The 22578-nt window shown below is 36.2% G+C and overlaps 1 protein-coding gene across 1 annotated transcript in view; it reads left to right on the top strand.

The window, feature by feature from the left end:
* The window catches only part of ALDH1A1 (aldehyde dehydrogenase 1 family member A1), a 54471-nt gene that overhangs the window by 22542 nt on the left and 9351 nt on the right, over positions 1 to 22578 (top strand). Inside the window, exons 3-10 of the mRNA XM_059924920.1 lie at positions 4167 to 4307; positions 6388 to 6517; positions 8107 to 8168; positions 9713 to 9841; positions 11467 to 11580; positions 16102 to 16204; positions 17780 to 17964; positions 20818 to 20982. Of these exons, the coding sequence (XP_059780903.1) occupies positions 4167 to 4307; positions 6388 to 6517; positions 8107 to 8168; positions 9713 to 9841; positions 11467 to 11580; positions 16102 to 16204; positions 17780 to 17964; positions 20818 to 20982 (1029 nt within the window). The remainder of the gene's footprint in view (positions 1 to 4166; positions 4308 to 6387; positions 6518 to 8106; positions 8169 to 9712; positions 9842 to 11466; positions 11581 to 16101; positions 16205 to 17779; positions 17965 to 20817; positions 20983 to 22578) is intronic.

Raw genomic sequence — 22578 nt, 5'->3', positions numbered from 1 at the left:
GCTATATTGACTAATCCTGAAAACTGCTTTTAATACTAAAGCATGACCTAACAAATAATTGGTGGGGATAAAAGTAAATGTCCATTAAAGTAAGTGCCTATGACAGGTGTAAAACTGGTCTGATAACTACTTTCTCCAAATCTGAACAAATTTAATATGGAAATGCACGGTCTGGGAGGGATGGAAGAGTTCAGTCCTTCCTTAATTTCATCTCTTCAACTTGTGGTCCCTTACTTCAAAAAAGGAACATTTTAAACACTATAAGGTAAAAGTATTACTGATGGTAGAAAATCTGAGTTAATGGTATCATATTGTTTTCTAGTTAGTTAAAAAATTATGTCCTTGGAAATGCTAGTCCTGGATTAAAAATCCAAGAAATAGTCATCTTGGAATAAAAATAATAATAATAATAATTTACAAAAACCCCTTATGCCTAATAGTTTTGGTTAATGTAAAAGCTTTGTTATATAATGGAATCAATTAAGATATGAATTATTTTGTAAATATCAATATAAGAAAATTATTTATATAAGGAGCACCCTTATATGAAATCAATGTAACATAATGAGTTTATAAGATGCATAATAAACTTATTAAATATTTATAACCTGCCTATTGTAGACCCAAATAGTAAGAAGTATTATAGCTTATAATAGAGATAGCAGTGAGTATTCATTGCAAATGAGATCATTATCAGGATAGCCTTGAAGAGCTATACAACTGGATTTTGGAGTCAGATTTGGGACTAAAGTTTGGTTCTACTATCTGCTAGATTTCATGTCCTATAAAACGAGGTCTGTGATGCTTAACTACAGCAGTAACTGTGGGGTTATAAAGGGTTTAGCATAGCGCCAGGAACTTAGTAAGCTCTTAACTAGTAGCTATTATCAAGCTGGATTAGTCTGGCAAGGGTTTAGGTAGGTTGTGATATTTGAGCTGGGTCTTAAAGAATATGTAGGATTTTGAAAGGAAAGGGGTGTGCTGGTAGAACATTCTAGGCGAGGAGAATTATAGGAGCAAAGGTGAGAAGTAGTTGGGCCAGACAGAGTAGAAAAAAATGTGAGCACAAGTTTGAGTAGGTGAAGTAGGGCCCCAAAATGCTAGGCTTTGAAAATCAGAAAGAGAAGTCTGACCTAAGGACAGTGGGCAAAGGGAGCATTTGCAAATATTGGAAAGGGAAAGTGATAAGGTCAAATTATTTGAGGAAGATTAGCCTGGTAGCAATAGGCAAGACAGTTTGGGGAGAGAAGAAAATGGACTTAGGAAGGCTAGCAACAATACGAGATAACGACAGCCTAAAATAATACAGGGCAGTGAAAACTGAAAGGAAGGATTAAAACACACTACAACTGCTGATAGTTATTTTAAGGTTGTTTTGACTGCTCTGATTCCAATAGCACTTACTACCATTTAATGAACACTTAACATAATGGCTGTCACAGAAAATGTATTTCAAGTGTCACCTTATTCAATCTTCAACACAACTCCATGAGGTCAATTATCCCTATTTTAGAGATAAGAAAACCAAAGGTGAGAGAAGTCATATCACAATATAGTTCACTTCAGAATATTTCTCATGGTTTATAATAATGATGTGATTATTTGGTTGTATGTTTCTCCCACACAATTGGAATTTTCAAAAGGCCAGTCTCTTTACTTCACTACTTTATCGTTAGCAGCCTGATGATAAGAATGCTACAGAATAGAGTGTTTAGCAAATCTTTAGATAGATGGATGAACGAATAGATGGATGCTTCAAAGCTTACATAGCTAATAGGTGAGGAACCAGAATTCAGATCAGGGTTGTTTTGTTCCAGACCTATATGTTAACTACCATTATTCTATTTCTGTGCCAGCAAGATAAAATATATGAGAAAAGGAGGAGTATGATCCAAAGGATATAACCACAAACACATCTTTATTTATAGCAGCATTCTCCAGGAACATACTTTCCATATGGCAGAGTTACTTGTCTTGAAGCCAATTATTCCATATCCCTTTGAGAGGCCAGGATGCCTATGATAAACCATATTTGGCTAAGGCTGATGATGGAACACTAAGCAGAAGGGTCCAAATGAAAGCTGTGTCACACAGACCTTTGCAAACACAGAGCAGCATGTATTTTATAAGCTGTGGTATCCACAGATCATCCTGGCAATTTCAGATTCTTGTGGTTTGCTTTTTAATTTTTTTCAACAGTGCTCTTCCAATATAATTTGGAAAAGGTGAGAACCTATGGCAAAAAACAATGTCCAAATATAAGCAATCAATGTGATTAACTGAATGCCCAAAATATGACTGAATATATATTTCTCAGGAAGGGAGAGTAAGAATACATGTATTTTATTGTATATAATCACTATTCTCTCAAAAGTTAGACAGTAAGATACACAAGTGACTAATAAGAACCTGCTGTATAAAAAAAAAATTAAATTAAATTAAAAAATTTTTTTAAAAAGGAAAAGATACACAAGTGTATGATGGTTACAGTGAAAGAATGTTTGCTTGTAGTCTGTATTGTGATAATATTATCACTTAATCAGACCAAATTATACTTGTAAAATATCCCCCTGGCCCAAGATCATCTTAGTGTGGTGATAAATAATGTAAAAATAATTTACTTTTCTTGTATTTTAATATGCAGACTTGTAAGTTTGGGACGTCTTTTTTTTTTTGGTGGCGCTATGTGGGATCTTTGTTCTCTGACCAGGGATCAAACCCGTGTCCCTGCAGTGGAAGTGTGGAGTCCTAACCACTGGACCACCAGGGAATTCCCAGTTTGGGACTTCTTGACTGAATATAATCAAAGGCAGGGAATATTAATCTGAGATCCATGCCTCCCAAAGGGGAAGGTATCATCGTTGAATGGGTTCAGCTTAATTTGAGCAACTTAAAAAAATTTAGGACAATTTTCCCTTCAGATTCTTTAAGGAAACTATGGCTCCTGCACAAAAGACAACCCACTGGCCTAAGAGGTACCATGATTTGTGGAGCTTATATAGCTCCATGTAGTGACCAGACTGATAAGCAAAAGAAGATTGGGAAAATCTATGCCTTTAAAGTGTTTGCAACTGATTTGATGGAGGAAGGAAAAAAGACAAATAGAGTAGTAATGGAAGAGGTAGTGATTTTTGTAGTAGATGTATTCTATAGGCGCTCAAATGGGATCTGAACAAAGATCTATGGGAATGAGTGGCCAGGCAAAGTATTTAACTGAGGCAGACTAGGAAAGAACAGGAGGAATAAACCAGTTCAGAAAAAAGAGTGTGAGTGAGGACACATGAGTGAAGGCAAGAAGACTGAGTGTGAAATTACTCAATTATTTGACTTTTGCTTGAATTAATGTAATTTTAAGCAGTGCCTTAATAATAAGAAACTGACTTCTTTACCTAGTTAGGGATTGAAAGGAACTCTTTGTACCTAGTTGGGAAATGAGAGGTTGTAATATACCGCCCTTTCTCTATACCAGACCCGCTGCCTCTGTGCCTTTTTCCCTCTGAACAAGAGGAATGAGCACATGTTTATAATGTTTACTCTTCAACAGCAAAACATAGTTCTTATTCACCCTTCAGTAGGTTCTTCATGAGAATACACAGCCCATAAAGTCACGAGAGATCCAAGAAGATATTCACTATTTTAGATCTTGAGCTTTCCCTGGAACTTTTGACAAACCAATCACCAAAGCAGTAAAATGTAGTGGTGAAGAGCAAAGACTCTACAGTCAGCTGGGCTCCTTTTAAAACACAGTTCAGCCACTTTCAGCTATTGACCTTGGGCAAATCTTCCCTTTCTCTTTGCATCAGTTTCTTCATCTGTAAAATGGGGAACGTATCTGTCTCATAAAATTATTGAGAATTAAATGAGTTAATAGGTGTAAAGCAATTAGAACATTATCTGATATATGGTAAGCACGCCAATGATAGGAACTATTAAAATATAATATTTCTCTTCTAGGAAGTCAAGCATGTGCTATGTGTGTGGTACTCATCATTCCAAAGAGTAGGCAGCAGGTATAATTCCAATATATGGTAGTTGAGTTTGTACAGTATGCTGGAATTGAGCTGATGAAGACACAGCTTATGAGGAGTTTTAGTGTATTTTATAGGGTTATTGCCACTGGATTTGCTAATACATTTAGCCCACGAATTGAATTCTTTGACTTGCAGGAGGATGTTGACAAAGCAGTAAAGGCCGCAAGACAGTCTTTTCAGATTGGCTCTCCATGGCGTACTATGGATGCTTCAGAGAGAGGACGGCTAATAAACAAGTTGGCTGATTTAATCGAAAGAGATCGTCTGCTCCTGGCAGTGAGTATTAACCAAACTGCGCAGAACTCAAAATCTCTAGAAAGCATTCGTTGTTCGGATTGGTGAGTTGTTTTGATTTTAGTGTTCACTATATACTCTCTACAAATAAAACAAAAAGACTTCTACCAGCTCTTGTATATGAATGGTACCATTGAGCTTATTCTCAGATAGTAAGTAATCTGCACTCTGGTTTTAGATTATGTTAATGTCTACTCCCAGAATAGAGTCTACAGTCTAAACACTGGGTTTTTTTGCTTTATTTATTTATTTAGTTAGTTAGTTAGTTAGTTGCACTGGGTCTTAGTTGTGGCAGGCGGGCTCCTTAGTTGTGGCATGCATGTGGGATCTAGTTCCCTGACCAGGGATCAAACGCAGGCCCCCTGCAATGGGAGCGTGGAGTCTTAACCACTGCGCCACCAGGGCAGACCCTGAGTTAAATCAAATTAAACAAGTTTCCTTCCTTTACTGTAGAATTTCTGAGCCTTTATAAAATAAGGTCACATGCAGCATGAAGATCCTAGAATAATATACCGGTTTTCTTGAACTTACTTGACCACTGAACTCCTTGAGTGAAAAAATCTCATGGAGTTTGTTAAAGGTGCCCAGGATATTTCTTTAAAATAAATCTTATTTCTCCATAATCTAGCCCACCAAGACAGTTAATAAATGGCCACTTTTTCCTTTTCTGAAATGTACATGTTCACAATGGTCTTGAATAAATTATGTTCTTTTTATAGGTGAAAGAGCGAATAATAAAGAAAAATCCATTCATGTGTTTATAAAAATGTTATTTTTATGTATACTGCTTTTTAAAACACATTTCAGCAGTTATATGAATCAGCACATAAAATGGGTGGGGGAGGTGTTTCCTTGTTTTTTCCTGGAGAAGCCAATTTAACACAAAGCAACAGCAACATCAGATTTCAGAGTAAGTTTTTACTACCTTTAGAATCTTAACTGGCGGCAACAAAAAGGCTTATGTTTTTTAAAATCAACATTAGCAATTATAGTTAATCAAAGGGCCATCTATTATCCAATCAAAGATTCAGCATAATTCAAAGTATGTAAAAATACGGAATTAGAAGTTATACGCAATACAACAACAGTAATCAAAACATCCTGCAGGAAGAAAGCAGAATTTGTTAAAACTTGCCTTCCCTAATTTATCCGATCTGTGAATTACAGAATGTTGACTGCCTCTGTCAGCAAAAGACCGTAAGGGGGGAAAAAAGAGTAAGCATACAAAAATCATGTTTGATTAAGTTTTGAGGTAGCATACAATATAATGCAGAGAGAGAAGACTGTACAACAGATAAGGAACTGATTTAAGAGTTTATCACATGTACACTCCTGCCCCAGCAGAACATTACGCCCCAAAGTCTTTACAGTTCTGCTTAAGAAAAGGAGGAAAAGGAGAGCTAGGTCATCCTAAAACCATTAGGGCACTAGACTAGAAAATGTTGAACTTTACAGCCTGACCATTCAAACAATAATTTTGATATTAGTGACAAAACTCAGAGTTTCACAATTTAAAATTTTGTTGAAGAAAACTCATGGATTAAAAAAAAATCCAGGGGTTACTTAAGTTTGTGTGAATATCCAGATGGGATGTAAAAATTAAAAATGATTATTGAGGCATTATTAATGGTCACTGACAGTAAATTGTCACCCACAGTTGTATCATACAATAAGTGAAATCTTGTTGGAACTCTGATCTAAGAGGACTAAGTGCCACTCTCACAAGCTGTGTGTATATCAGATTGTGACCAGCTCCTAGAAAGTTGGTTCACTGGGGGACGTTCAGAATGAGATAGAAGGGCACTAGGGTTTAGAAACCAGAATCTCACTACCTTTTCTACCAAGATCTTGCTATGTCCTTAAGCAAGTATGATCTTAAGCAAGTCCTTTTAACTCTTTTTTTAGTCTCCTTTTTAAAAAGAGGAGGTTACAAAAGATTGCTTACAGGATTTCTTTTAGTGTTTTCAAAATTCTCTAGCACACGATTACTCAAAATATTGACTATTTTTTTAATCTAAAATTTCTGTGGAAGTTTAGATTTGGGGTGTGATCTCTTTTTCAGACAATGGAGTCAATGAATGGTGGAAAACTATTTTCCAATGCATATCTGATGGATTTAGGAGGCTGTATAAAAACATTACGCTACTGTGCAGGCTGGGCTGACAAGATCCAGGGCCGCACAATACCCATTGGTAAGTAGCTTTGGGAAACCACCATGGGTGACGGTAGGGGTGAGGAGATTATTGTAGAGATGAAAAATTCCAAACTCTCCCTTTTAAAGATGTCAACCAAGTAGGGCAGAATTATTTTCTTCTTGACTTTGAGACAATGCAGTTCTGAACCTGGACGTTCTGCTAAGATTCATCATATGCGTTCTAAAATTGTTTCAACATAATTATGCAGAAAATAACACTATAGATACTTTAGAAAATATTAAAGTAAGAACATTCATATGCCCACAATTACTGATTTAAGCAGTTGTCTCTCTAAGGACTCAAACTTTTCAGAGCTGGCCTCTGAAATTATTTATTTGGGTTTTATTCCAATGGTGACATTTATACCCTTTCTATAATGTAATTATTTAAGCCTCTTTGTATGTTCCAGTATGAGTCAGCTATGGTCATCTGTGCCTGGTCTAACTCAGTATAGTTAGAGCAGACTAATTAAACAAACTAATTCACATTGATTTGTTTCAAATAGTTTCGAAAAAAGAAGGGTCTGTGTTTATAGCTTAAGAATTTGTGTGAGTGAATGTGTATGCATTTTAGTATTTTAATAGAGTATGCACATAATGGGATAGGAATATGAAAAGGCATCGAGTTGGAAAACATTACAAGTAGAATTTAATTCATATAAACGTATTGACTATGGAAATACAACACCCTCCAGGACTGGCCCTGAAGTGCATTTCCAATCTAACTGGAGCATCCCGCTGGTCAGAAGTGAGAGCCAGGAAGTGGAAAGGGGAGAGTGAGACCATGATGGGACCAAGAACTGTGGCTATTTCAGAAACTTTTACTTTACCCTTTGATAAAATGGGAGAAACCATTTAAAGTACAAATAGATCTTGATAAGTAGCCTTCTTGCTATGATAGCCAGGAAGCTTTTGTGGGAACTAGAACGAACACAAAGCACAGTGCAACCTCAGGATGACCACATCAAACTTTGAGGCATATGAATCAATCAAATCCAGATGGAAATGTCCTTTACATCTGGCATTTTTTTTCATAGAATAAGAGAGCTTGCTTTTATTGTTTGGTAGGCAAAAAGAAGAGGACTTTTTAGAACAAGCCAGTAGGAAAGGCTTGTCACTCACAGGGAGATATTTTTTAATTCTACTATATTTTAATTTTACTATTTTTTAAATTATATTATGCACTTAAAAAATTACTGGTAGAACTCAGAGCTGTCAGAAACAGAACTCTAACAGTTTCTTTCTTAGTTACACACCTTTTATTTCCTTTATCATGAAAGAAAGGAAACTGAGAACAAGTATGATTTAGAAAGTAGCCCTCCTATAGGATCAGAGATAGAATAAATATTGTTCAGATCTTTTCCAATTGTGCATCTTTGCTTTGACCTAACTCAGGTTTATGGTTCCTCTCATTTCAAATTACTATTTGAGGGCTCAGTTTTTCATTTTGTAAATAGGCAGAGATATGTTCTCTCTTTCTTTTTTTAAAATTATTGTCTATACCTTCCTCTCACATCAGCCCCAAACCACCATTCTGTGAATATCAAGCATATTTGTCTATAAATGATTGTGTGTTTTATTTTTCAGATGGAAACTTTTTTACTTATACAAGAAATGAGCCTATTGGTGTGTGTGGCCAAATCATTCCTGTAAGTTGTTCTCATATAATTTTCAGTCAAAAAAAAGTGAGTTCTAATTCTATTTCATTTGTTAATGAAGATTTCTTGGGCACAAATGAATGCTTAGATATTTGCTAAATGTGGAGCAAATATAGTAATTGTTGAACTTGGGTCTCTCTGTGGCTGTACCCTTTGGATACGAACCAGTAGTCCAGAAACCTATCTATATTCTGGCATATCTCTTGAGTGTGTTTCCATATACAGCATCACCAAACCTTAACCTTTTACTCTATGGTTTGTTTTTAAAAAGATGTATTGTGCACTCTGTTTAAGACCCATGCTTTACATGTACATAGCAAAGTGGTCATCGTGCAAGACGCCAAGCATTTCAGTGAAGTGTAGTATGGCCGACCACTCTCCAACACTTTCTATCAATATTCCTCATTGGGACTTCTCAACATAGAGAAGAGGAGCAACCAGAGTGTTCAAATTGAATGAAATTTCTTAACTAAATGGAAGAAACTGTGCCAGAGGCATTTGGAGCACAGTATGGAATATATCCTACCTTCAGATAAGAGGCTTTGATACTCCACATTCCTCTTTGAGAAAGAACCATTTTAAGCAGATGAAGATTTCCTTTTATGTCCAACAAATAGGAGACTATCAATGATTTCACTTTGACTGACATATTCAGAAAGGCCAAAAAGGCCAAACAAAAAGATGATAAAATGTCCTGATGTTCTTAGATGAGGAAGTGGCAATGACTTATCTTCTGCTCCAATGAGATTGAAATGTACACATATTAACATTTTGAATGAAATTGCTCATTAGTTCAAAAACCCCAATAAAACCCATAAAAACTACATAATCCTGAATACTAAGAACTGTTAATATTTACTGTATGCCTGTGATGAACAATTCACTGCATTAAACATTTGGCCCACTTTCTCTATGAATCCTCAGGACAACCTTCTGAAGTAGAGAGGACTGTTTTCAGCACTTATAGATGATGAAATCATACACAAAGTGCATATAACTTGTCTGAATTCACATGACTGCTCAGCGATTGAGCTGAGATGTGAACCAAGCTGTCAGCCTCCAGACCCTAGACTTCTTTGTCTTTAGCAAGATATTTGTCTTGGAATTAAATACTACTAAATATTATTATTGGGTAAATGGTTACATTTAAAGCCCTATAGGGAGGGAGGAATAATTACACTTTTTAAACCCTTACAGGTAACTTACAGTATATTTAATAGTAAGGCTTGATTTCTAAACCATGCAGTGATTTTTTTTCCTGGTAGAAAAAGAACTCAAAATAACAGCACTTGATAAAATTTTATGACTTTCTCCTGCTCTCTTCCTGTATCTAGTTTATTTGGAGGTTTTTCTTTTTATTTTTAGCATTTATGAGTTGCTTTGAGCAATGAACTTAATTAGAATATACCAGATGATTAAACAAAACTACTACAATTCTTGTTTAACATCTACAGGGAGTGTATAATGTGGAAGTTAGATTAGCAAATGTGGCTTTCAGCAATACAAAGAATCTATTGTTATATATTGCTTTCTAGTGGAATTTCCCATTGGTCATGCTCATTTGGAAGATAGGGCCTGCCCTCAGCTGCGGAAACACAGTGGTTGTGAAACCAGCAGAGCAAACCCCTCTGACTGCTCTTCACATGGCATCTTTAATAAAAGAGGTACGTTTCCTAAATCAAAATGTGTTTAATCTTTGGATGCTGAAGGAGATGGATGGGCTATGGAGTGAATGTGGCAGTTAAAAAAAAAACCCTTTATTTTTTCGACCTGCATATTTAGCTGTTTTGGAACACAGTTGTTTCCTCCTTGAGTTTCAAATATAAGACTGCTACAGTCACATCACGATACTGAGAGGTGGAATCTTGTTTGTTACTGTCATTCCCATTTCTTTTCGTTTAGAATCAGAATAAAGTTGTATTTCAAATATCTTTAAAAAAAAAAAAGTATGTGCAAGAACTCAGTAGTCCTGATTTACAGTAGGAAGACTTCATTTGTTGCTACTGTAAACTACATTATCTGCCAATGGCTCCTGTCCAGTGGGGATGCATTAAGCATAGCTGCTGGCAGGGACTTTTGGCAGTCAAACCAAATGAACCTCTGCCCAAAGCAGGACAGGAAGCCAGACCAAAAGCTTCATGTCCAACTGCCACCTTATGATCACTTCTTTTATTTCTTTTGCCCAACACCCATGAATGCAAGTTCATGTTGAAATTGCTATGATTTTCTTTCAAATGTTGACCTGTAAGTTGCTATATAACTGCAACTAACAGCCTGGAAATTCTACAAATTTGTTTAAACTAGTCTATCTGAAGGTTGGAGGCTTCTGAGCTAATATGCTTGCTTGTGGTATTGGGCTACATTATTTCTAAACTCATTCACCCATGAGGGAATACCTTTATATTCTCTTTTCTATTACGGTTTTCTCTGCATTTACCTTCCTGCTCAAAAACTGACAAAAGAGCGCATAAAATTTATTTTCATCAACTATCTAGATTGTTTTAATATACTTTTTCTTGCAGACAAGTTATTGTCCTTTACATCATACCAATATTTTAAAAATAAGCTTTAGTCCCTAGAAATTTAAAATTCAGGAAATCTGAATCCATATCTTAAAAATATTCTTCACTTCAAATTAAAAGTAGGCAAAAGAGATGTCAAAATGAGACATTTTGATGCAAATAACATGAAATTTCAATGTGTTGTTTCAGTTGCCACACTGCTCTATACTTGATAATTCTTTAATTGGGATTGGAATCAATCTGTGAAGCTTGATCATGAATGGGATGACCATTTTTAACCTAATATTTTTCTGATTAAATAATGCTGATAGGAATTTGCAACCTAGTTGGTATGCCCTGATCAATCAACAGGTAGAAACTAAAAATGTTAAGATCCCTTTAGCTTCTTATTTTTGCTGAATGGATAATAAACACATTGTTTTCCTTCTTTGTGAGTAATTTACCAACCACTTTTACACACACTATCTTTTTGAGTTACTATTATAAAATTTGAGACAGCCATCATTGGAGCAATGATCCATGAAAGTCAAAGATGGACTTACTCTGAGGAGAAATAGTCCCTCAATAATGCAGCCCTTGAGGTTATTTTAAGTGGGCTAAACAATGAAATAAGAATAATAATAATAAAACCACCTACATGAATCTTTCTTTGTAGAGAAACTCATAAGATTAGCATAAAGAGGCAGCTTTGATCCCATACTCTCCTCTTTTTTCTGTAGAATTAAATGATCAGTTCTGTTCTAACTATTTTACTTGTTATCTTTCAGGCAGGGTTTCCTCCTGGAGTAGTGAATATTGTCCCTGGTTACGGGCCTACTGCAGGGGCGGCCATTTCTTCTCACATGGATGTAGACAAAGTGGCCTTCACAGGATCAACACAGGTAACATCATTTACTCAGGCCAGTAGTGAAGCAGTCGGAAGCATGTTTTATGTTACTGTTTTTAAGCTGACATTTCCCTAAAACAAAAGTTCTTTTAATGATTTGTTCCTTATTCTAGCCTTCACACATGTTTATAGAACATAAGCAGATGTCGTTGAGATGAAACGAAATACCTATTACAAAAGCAGAAGGACTGGAGTAAACTGTTTTTAGTATGTTATTACTTTCTCTGACGAGAAATATGGCTGATTAGACGTTGTCGTATGATTAGTAAGGTTTATGATAAAAAATATAAATTAGGCCACAGTGATTTGTATGAATGAATTGTAATTTTATCCTGTAGATTAGGGAAGTCAAAGAGCAGAGCCTCACCCTTAGCTCCTTATTTGGGGCTCTCTCTTCCCTGAACATTCTGAAAAGGAGTCAGCAGCTCAGCTTCCCGGATCCGACCTAACTTTTCTCCCTCAGTAGCTCCAGCTTGGCTACCCAGAAGATTAAAGAACAGGACCCCAGCCGTGGGCACTTCAGAGGAGAGGGATGGGGGAGAGGAGGGACGCTAAATGCTCTCCAAATGCTCTGGGTGTTGAAAATGGTTACTTTTTTAACTTTCTGGAGAGAGAAACAGGAAGAACATTCCAGATAGCATGGAAAGGCTAATTTGATTATTTTATACTCCTAATTAGCCACTCCAATATAAAGAAAAGTTTACATAGAGAACTAAAATGATGGAAAATCAAATTTTATTTTTCTTGATCTTTTTTAAACTAGATAAATCAATATGTAATTTTTTCTTGTTTTTTATAGACATAGAATAGAAAAAGTTTACATTCTACAAACTCCTAATTGAGGTAGGGGAAAACCAATTATTCAATCAGGAGTCTGTGGACAAAACAATTGGTAATGGTCAAGACATAGCAATAAACTAAAAAATGATGAAGTCACAGGTTGAAATCACAGCAGAGGAGGTAAAGCAGGAAGGTACAAATTCCTCAGCCTAGCACTGTAGACCTTGCCCAACAGGGGCGCCATGTACAGCTTCTGCTCTAGATCCCACACACTTCTCTAGTTTATCTGAGCCAGAGGCTACTGTTCCACGATGCCATCTCTGCATCACTGCCTGCTTGTCTTGGCTCATCCCTGAACCCCTACAGCACTTTAGGGGTACTTTACCTGCCCCCTCCCCCCAAAAACTTTGATATGAGAAGACTAGGAAACATCTAAGTTCAAATTCTAAGTCTACCCCTCCTAGCAGTATGTCTTCCAAAAGTTAAGTATCCTTACTAAACTTGAGTTTCTTCATATGTAAAATGGGAATAATATCTACTTTATTGAGTTGTACCAAATAAAACTGAATAAGCTAATGAGTAGTAAAACATTTAGCATCCTACAGAGAAGTCACTGAATGGCATGATTATTGTGTGTTCTAGAGTCATTTCCATTCTCTTGTTCCTTCCCTCACTCTTTAATTTCTCACACTAGTTCATAAGGTGTGAGGGAAGAGGTCCCTTCTCCACATAATATTTCTTCATCGCTGCCCCATCACTTCCTGATTACTCCATGCATCTTTTCATCCCCGCAGGCTTTTGCTCATGCGTGGCCACACCTACTATAATGCGGCTCCCATCACATGCCCTCTATGGCTTTCTCCGCAGTCCCAGGAGCATCCTGAATTTAAAAACTTTCCATCTGTGCCCCCATTGTCCTTGATATATAATTATGATAGCACGTGCTCCTTGCTTTGTTATGTATCTCTCTCCCTTTTGCTGACTATCCTCAAAGACTATCTTATTCATTCTCATCTCCAGAAACCAGTACAGTAACTACTTCTGATTGAGTATTAAAGAATTAAGTGTGACTAAGATGATTTTAGAAGCCACACAGAAAAATCAGTCTTTCTGGGTCCTCTTTTAGCTTCAAGTTCGTTGCTTTGCAGATAGTAGTGAACTTGCCAAATGCCATGAAAGAGGCAAACCATGGATTTTATGTTTTTGTGGTCCATTGTAGCAGTCATGCTCATTATAAAAATGTTTCTGGCAAGGTAAGAATTTTAATGTCCCATTAGATTCATTTAAAACAGAATCCAACCCACGTTGTGCAGGATGTGCTAAGTTAGAACATTTTTATGAGCATTTGCTACTTCTGCCCCACAAGGGCAACGCCATAATATCATGGAACATACTTTTTACCATAGTCTAAATAGTGCTTATCCTCTCTTCATTGTAGACCTTTTTGAGAAAAAAATGACATTTTACTTTTTTCCAAGTGAGGGAACAGAATCATGGGGCAAAAACTTATGTTTCCTTATTTTGACTTTAGCTAGACCTTTGGGAAAACTCAAACAAACCTTTTATTTGCCATCTGAAATTGCACAAAGTAAAAGTGTAACCTTTCTTTCTCACTCATACTTCTAACCATTCTTCATGCTAGTTCTTTTGACATTTGTAGCTTTTAGAAAAATGCCTCTGATCTTACTCCCTTCCCCAAGACAAAAATTATCTGCTTTAATAAAGTTTCTCCAGCAAATCTTTCTAAGCTAAAAACAAAAATAAAAAACAAAAAAAACCCTCCAAAAACCCTCAGAAAATAAAAGAAAGATGCAGAGAAAGAATTTGGAGAATTCGAAGGGAGAAAGGCAAAGATTATTGTCTAGAAAATACAAAATTCTTAATCACCTCAACTGAAAACTCAATTTGGGGCTTCCCTGGTGGCGCAGTGGTTGAGAATCTGCCTGCTAATGCAGGGGACACGGGTTCGAGCCCTGGTCTGGGAAGATCCCACATGTCGCGGAGCAACTAGGCCTGTGAGCCACAACTACTGAGCCCGCGCGTCTGGAGCCTGTGCTCCGCAACAAGAGAGGCCGCGATAGTGAGAGGCCCGTGCACCGCGATGAAGAGTGGCCCCCGCTTGCCGCAACTAGAGAAAGCCCTTGCACAGAAACGAAGACCCAACACAGCCAAAAATAAATAAATGAATTTTTTTTTTTTTTTAAACTGCCAACTTTAAAAAAAAAAAAAAAAAGAAAACTCAATTTTTGAAAGTGGTCATAAGAAATATGTTGTGGAACCAAAACGGGATATAAGAGAAATTTCAAACAGGTTTCTCCATTGCCAGTCTACTTTTAGTTTATTTTTATTAACCTACATTTAAGGGTTTGATTTAGTGCATGAAGATTTTAAATAAGATGAAAACATTAGCAGATTAATTAATGCTCTACTCTGTAATGCACAGTAGTAGTCGGTTCAACAGTCAAAATTTAAACACACATTCAGCAAGCGTCTACTTAACTTTTATTCAGTTTGAGATAGAAACTTTTTCTTAAAATCTGATGTGTTGAGGAAGAAAAGAAATCCAGAGAATAAAAGAAGCAAGATAAAATGAATCATCTTGTAAAAAGAAAAGATCCTTTTAGTGTACTAAGACTTCAATAAAAAATAATAAGGAAGAAATAGTTATATTAAAGAAAGAAAGAAAGAAAGAAGAAATAATTATAAAACAGGCCAGATTTTAGAAATGAGAAAAATATAAAGAACTGCAGAAACTAATCATCATAGGAAGTGATCCATAAAGAAAAAAAATGAAAACTCTTTCTCTGAAGACAGGCCACTAGCATTAATAAGAAACAAAAAAACAAAAACAGTAGGATTCCAGCTAACTGAAGTAGCAGCACAGAACACAGACCCAATTTCTTTCTCCTAACTCCACTGTTCAAAGGTGTGGAGGACAGCATGAGAAAGAGGGAAAGTGAGAGCGAGAGACATGGGGGAGAGGGGATATCAGTTAATCAATAGTTAAGTGAGCCCACTCTGACAGATAGTGCTGAGAAAAGGTATGCAATGATAGGACATTGTCACTGCTACCAGGGAGGCAACATCTGTTTGGGAAACTGATATTTATACAAATAATACAATCCAAGAGAAACTCTGAAACGAGTCCTCATGAGGGCACTTATTGGAGATCAGAGAAAGAAACGGTCACGTTCACCTTGAGTCATCATGGATGGCTTCAAAGAGGAGCTAAGATACAAGCTGGACCCTAAGGAAGGGTAGGATTGGAGGCAGCCCAAGTCGGGGTAAGACCTTTGGGTCTCATTATAAATGAGAAGCAGAGAGAGATTCGAGGCTGGTAAATACGCCACTTTGTCTGGATAGAGTTTTCTGGATTTCAACAGAGGGATGAAAAGTCAAAATAGATAAATTATGGTTGGATCATGATATGTCAGACTGATCAGAAGAAAGATGAAGTTCTGATTAAAATGAAAAATAACCTGTCTGGCCATGTACATCAAGATCATGTACATCAAGATCAGCTATCACGTTCAATATATCTGTTTTCATGATCCATCATATGTTTATGCTTGGATGGAGGAGTCTTTGGTATCTGAAAGTGCCAAATCTGGAAAAATGCCATTTCTCCCTAATGAAACGTAACTGTGGCACAAACATCATATAAATTTAAATTGCTAAAGAAACCTGCCTTCATGAGAGCAGATTAAGCCTCCTCCTTTGTAATGCTCCATTTCAGGTTGGCAAAATGATCAAAGAAGCTGCTGGGAAAAGCAATCTGAAGAGGGTGACCCTGGAACTCGGAGGAAAAAGTCCCTGCATTGTGTTTGCTGATGCCGACCGTGAGTAAAAGCCACTCTGCTCGTTTCTCACCCTTCTCCTTTTTGGTGTCTGGTAGTGCCATACAGTGAAGGGTTTGCTTCTAACGTCAAAGTGTAAGGCATTAACCAGAGTCCAAAATTACTCTTAAAAATCTCTTAAATTGTCCTAAAGTTATAACGCCTAGATAAGTCCAACACAGACACAATTTCTTGGTTTGGAATAGATTGCTATTTTCTCAGCTGAACTCTAGGGAAACTAACTATTTTGCATTTAGGGGCCATAATGTATATTCTTAATTCCATACCTTTAAATATTAGCATCACCTTAAGCATGGTGAGATACCCTCAGATACGTTGGACTGAGACCAGCTGGAGAGACAGCAAGTTGCACATTTGTCGTCTCCCTTCTCTCTGGGTCACACGCTCATTGAATAAAATGGCCAGAGGAAAAGGATGCCTACTATTTAAGTAATTTCTCTCATTTTTTTCTAGCAGGTGTAGTTGAATTTATATATATTAAATCTCTAATTATGATGTGACTCCATTATACAATATCCTAGGTTCATCCTGATTATATTATCAAGTAGAATCCCACAATTATTTCCAGCAGAAAAATAAGGTCAAACGTTCATCTGTCTCTTTAAGAGCTGCGTTATTGGTCTGAGGCAAGCAACACAGATGACTTATGTTGTTATTGTGATCTTACCTGAAGCTTTTTAGAGCACACTATCTTATACATTCTACAGACATGACAAGATTTCTGATTTTACCAAATCTTCCTGTAAACTGCTTTCACTACAACTAAGCGGATGTGATTAGTTCACAAAGTAAAGATAACAATATCCAATTGCTACAATGTTAAATTAAATCTTCTGCATTTAGAAAATTAAAATGCAAAGAAAACTTTCTTCTGGTTGTTTAGGATCTACTAATGAAGCAAACTATTTCCTCTTTTTAAGACCCACGCAACCATCTCAAATAAACAGATAAGAAGAATTTATAGGCATATATGAAATAACATGGCACACTTTACATAAATTTGGAAAAATTTTTTCATAGAATAGGGTTGTAAGGTGGTGGGCAATTCTGAATATTAGTTGTTTGGGGGTTTTGGGGGGGTTTATGGGTTTTTTGTTTTCAGAAATATCACTTTTTCTATTGATTAGGGTATCTAAGAATGTTTTTAAATTCTTATTTAATGTAATGGATATTTTATATTTTCTTTGTCATTAGTTAAAACCTGAGGCCTGAAAGAAATATTCACAGTCGTCTAATTATAAATGGAGATATTTATAAAAATCACTTGCAGTGAGATTTGATCTTAGGATAGTTTCCACATTCTTGGAATTGCGCATATTAAAGTTGTATTAATAACCACTATTATTTCAGAGTCTACTATTTTTACTATCATTTTAGTAGCAAATAAAGGATCAGAAAGGTTAATGTGTCACCTGGCTGATGAGGTAGAATATACTGAATCTATGACTATATGACTCCTGATTTTTTTATACCACCATATCACCTCTGAGAAAGATGTATAAACATATGTAATCTTTAGAAAACATCTCTTCTTTAACATGAATGTCTTCTTTGCAGTGGACAGTGCTGTTGCATTTGCACACCACGGGGTATTCTACCACCAGGGCCAATGTTGTATAGCTGCATCCCGGCTCTTTGTAGAAGAATCCATTTATGATGAGTTTGTTCAAAAGAGTGTTGAGCAGGCTAGAAAGTATGTTCTTGGAAATCCTCTAACCCCAGGCGTCAGTCAAGGCCCTCAGGTGAGTGTAAAATAGACGGAACAGCGTTCACCAGGCACAAGAATAAAGTATCTTCTCTAGACCTGGTTTTACTTGAATACGATTACTTCCCATTCACATATCTTCCCAGGTGACAATACTGTATCAGTTTGGTGATTAAAAAAACAATGAATCTAACTCCCAATGGTAAAGAAAGTATCCTGGTTTTGTGTTGCCCGGTTATCACATCCAGAAACAGTTGAAGAGATATGTTGGAAATTAAAGATGTGAGGAAACATAACGAATGCTGTAAATTTGTTTTCCTCAATCTGTACACCTCTGAATCCCTATTTACAGTTCCTATCCACTTGGAAGTTCTTATACAATCCTATTATTTATTCTTTCCTCAGCATCAATCCTTTTTCTCGGCTTCCATCCCCAGATACAGGCAGCTGGCACACCTCTATAAATTCTCTCCAAAGTCTTTAGTTACTCTGACCTTCTAAAGATAGCATGAGTGTCCTAAAAAGTCCCGAGTTCCTGGCTTTGTGGCAAACTTCCCATTTTAGTTGTTAAAGCTCAGTTATCCTCTAGGGTTCCCATTTTCTTCTGTCTGCTTAGAACCATTGTCAACGAGAGTGTCTCTCTTATCCAAAGCTCACCCTTCCCTCTTCATTACACAGCTCTCTGTTCATTGTCTGCTTTCAAGCTCCTGGACCTTTGGTTCTAAATTTACTCCTGCCCTTTGAGGTCTTGATCCAGAGCAGAGTTTCTACCTGATCTCATAGAGCTTACAGTCTAGAAAGTTAAAAGGCTGTCTTGGATTTTCCTGCTCAGGCCAAGATACCCAAGTAAGAAAATTTTAGGACTTAGGCAATACCAAATATTGAAATCTAAAAGCCCTAAAATAACTTAACTGGTAAATGAAGTAAAACATTTTGTTAAGTCTAATCTTGTTATATTTTGTATTTATCTTTGTGTTTAGTAACTACATAGAAGTAGTTGCTAATTTTGATCATATTGGGTAACTTTCCAAATGGATGCCAAGACATGTATTAAATTCAATTTTGACTTGGTCTCCCATTCTAAAAAAGGATGGGATTCTAAGGTTTTAGCTGTGATTGTTTCTTTCTCTAAATATCAATCTGTCTATTTATCTATCTATGTAAAAGTAAACACGTTTCCCATTTGCGATACACATCTATCAAACAGACATAAGATAGATGATAGATAGATAGCTTGATAGATAGATAGATAAAAAGAAATATATATGTGAAGAGGAAAGAAAAGAAGAAGAGAGAGGAAGGGAAGAGAAGATACTTAATATTAAACATTGTTGGGCAATATTTTCCCCCATCAGGGGATCTGCACAATTCAACCGGAGGCTCAAAAATTGAGCTAGAACACTTCATTTTAAGAAAATTTCCATTCATAGGGTTCTTAAGTAAATAATCCAGTAGTCTAACTACTTAACATAATAATTTAAACTTTATAAGTGAAAACATTTTTGTCACAGGTTGCACTGAATAAGTAGAAAAAGTAGATACGTTGGGACTTTGAGGAGTAAAAGACCGAAAAGCCCCTGAAGCTTCTTTACCCTTTGAAATACTCATTTGTTGTTATAAGAAAGAGCTTATGGAAAGAGACACTCATTTACTAAGCTTTAATATATATTCTAATTTATAATATAAAATTATATATATATGTGGATATCATAACTTCTTTTTCAAATGAAAATACTGATTATTTCCAACTTTTTAAGGAAATGTATATTTTGGTCTTTGAAATCAGATTGGAAAAGGACTTTACCAAGGAAGAATTTGTTATATGTGTAAATAGTATTTAATCTAATTGGATATGGAGCTGGACTGTGTGCAGTGAGAACTTTGAAAACTTTTCCTGGGATTTAGAAGATAGGGGAGATTGCAGAGTCAAAGAGGACGATAAAGAACAACAGTTTTTAAGTAGTAAGAAGAGTCAAGGCAAATTGACAAGAGGCTCACACCTTAACTCCAGGATCTCCAATGTTTTTCCTTTAAAACCTAACCCTAGCCACATCTGAGACAAGGCAGTCTTCACCAGTGGTTTGGAGTCCAAGAATCACCCAATCCTTCAACCCCCCCAAATAGGGACTGAGGCAACAGGTAGTCCCAATTCCAGTGCATGGAGGAGAGGTATGGACTCCTGATGTTCCCAGCTAGAACTCTGTAGTCATTCTTTTCCTTGTAAAAATAAACCATTTAAGTTCTGTAGTTCTTGTAATATATTTAGATGTGGTCCATTTAACAAAGCAGGTTGGCAACAATCAGGACAGGTCAGAAATTAGAACCAGACCTACTCACTGCCCCAGGGGGACCTAAACTGGGTGGGATAACCAGGCTGTGGTCAGCATGGACCCTGCCACAAGGGGATGGTCAGGATGAAGAGAAGCAGAGGTCGAGGAATCTTCCTAAAGTCACAAAGCATCTGCTTTCCAACTGCCATGTCTAATTAACCCAGTATCAAAGTTTTCTTTTTCTTCTTTCACCTTTTAATTTCATTTAGGATTACAGTTTCCAGGTAAGTGTGGTTGATGATTAACAGACATTTCTTCCTGTAAATAAATGACAGGTGTGTGAAAAGGTTTACACATGTTTGCAGTGCCAATACACTTCTCTTACATGGCTGTGAAACAAACACTAAATACAAATATTTATCTTCAAGGTTTCTTTCCAGAAAAGTCTTGAGATAAAATATACCCAACAATAAATCTGAGCCTCTGTCAGCTGTTTTGGTTGAATATTTAACTTAATGACAATAGCCTAGCATTTTGAAACCTTTATTTACAGGCGGGGCAAAGTATTATCTTTACGAGTTGCTTTTTTTTTTCCTTTTCATGTGATATTTTTCAAATAGATTGATAAGGAACAATATGAAAAAATACTTGACCTCATTGAAAGTGGGAAGAAGGAAGGGGCCAAACTGGAGTGTGGCGGAGGTCCATGGGGGAATAAAGGCTACTTTATCCAGCCCACGGTTTTCTCTAATGTTACTGATGAGATGCGCATTGCCAAAGAGGAGGTAAATGGTTTCATTCTGTTCTGTTCCCTTTGTTGCCATATTTTGTCTGTGTGGATGTATACAAAGTATTCCTGTAACATTCTCAGCTCTTTGAACACCTTTTCCAATAAATGTTACTTTTCATTTCTAATACTGATAAAGGATTAATTTATTTTTTATTAAGACTAAAAATAGTCAGGAATTCATTGGGCAGGCCAAGAACCTCCAGTCCACTGCAGATCAGGATGCTTAACAATTTCTAGGTGCTTCCTTCACAGATTTAAAGTAATAGAAAATACAATTCCACGTTCATTGTTGCTTTTTCTCCTTTGGAAATAATATATTTGAAAATAATTGGAAAAGAATAAAGTGATATGCCGTTTTTTAAAATTAAACTCCTTATTTTGAGATAATTGTAGATTTCAGTTGCCATTGTGAGAATATAGAAAGATCCCATGTACTCTTTATCCAGTTTGCATCATTGGTAACATCTTACAAAACTATAATATATCACAGCAAGTATGTTAATATTGATACAGTCAAGACACAGAACATTTCATCACCACGTGAATCTCTCATGTTTCCCTTTAATAGCCAAATCTATTATCCTTCCTACACCATCCCATCCTCAACCCTTGGCTTTCTCTTAACCACTAATCTCTTCTTTATTTCTGTAATTTTGTCATTTCAAGAATGTTACGTAAGTGGATTCATACTTCATGCAGTCTTTTGGGATTAGCTTTTTTTCACTCAGCGTAATTCTCTATAGATTCATCGAGGTTGTTGCATGTAAGGATAGTTTGTTCCTGTTTATTGATGAGTAGTATTTCATAGCATGGGTGCACCATAGTTTGTTTAACCATTCACCCTTTGAAGAACTTTGGGTTGTTTCCAGTTTGGGGCTACTTTTAATAATGCTGTTATAAACATCAGTATACAGGTTTTTTGTGTGAATGTAAGTCTTCATTTCTCTGGGATAAGTGCCCAGGAGTATAATCCTAGGTCATATGGTAGATGCAACTTTTTAAGAAATTGCCAAACTGTTTTCCAGAGTGGCTGAACGATTTCACATTCCCCTTAGCAATGTATGAATGATCCTAATTTCTTTGCATCCTTGCTAACATTTGTTGTGACTATTTTTTATTTTAGCCATTCTGATAGGTGTGATAGCTCACTGAGGTTTAAATTTGCATTTCCTTAGTGGCTAGTGATATTGAACATCTTTAATGAGCTTATTTGCCATCTGATAACTTCCTTGATGAAATGTCTCTTCATTTCTTTTGCTCATGTTCTAATTGGATTGTGTGCTATTTACTGTTGAGTTTCGAGAGCCCCTTATACATTGTTGATACTGATATTTTTTTGGATGTGTGGTTCACAAATATTTTCTCCCAGGCTGTAGCTTGTCTTTTCACCTTCTTTACCAGGGTCTTTCTCAGAACAGAAGTTTTTAATTTTAAGGAAGTCCAATTTATCCATTTTTCTTTTTATGGATAGTATTTTTGGTGTCAACTCTATGAACTACTCTTTGTTTACTCCTAAATCCAAAAAAACTTTTTTCTGTGTAATTTTTTAATTCTTTCTGAAAGCTTTATAGTCTATGTTTTACATTTAAGT

Source organism: Balaenoptera ricei, chromosome 6 (genome assembly GCF_028023285.1).
Source record: "Balaenoptera ricei isolate mBalRic1 chromosome 6, mBalRic1.hap2, whole genome shotgun sequence".
Lineage (NCBI taxonomy): Eukaryota > Metazoa > Chordata > Mammalia > Artiodactyla > Balaenopteridae > Balaenoptera > Balaenoptera ricei.
Note: the sequence above shows the minus strand (reverse complement) of the source record. Positions and strands in the feature narration are given on the sequence as shown.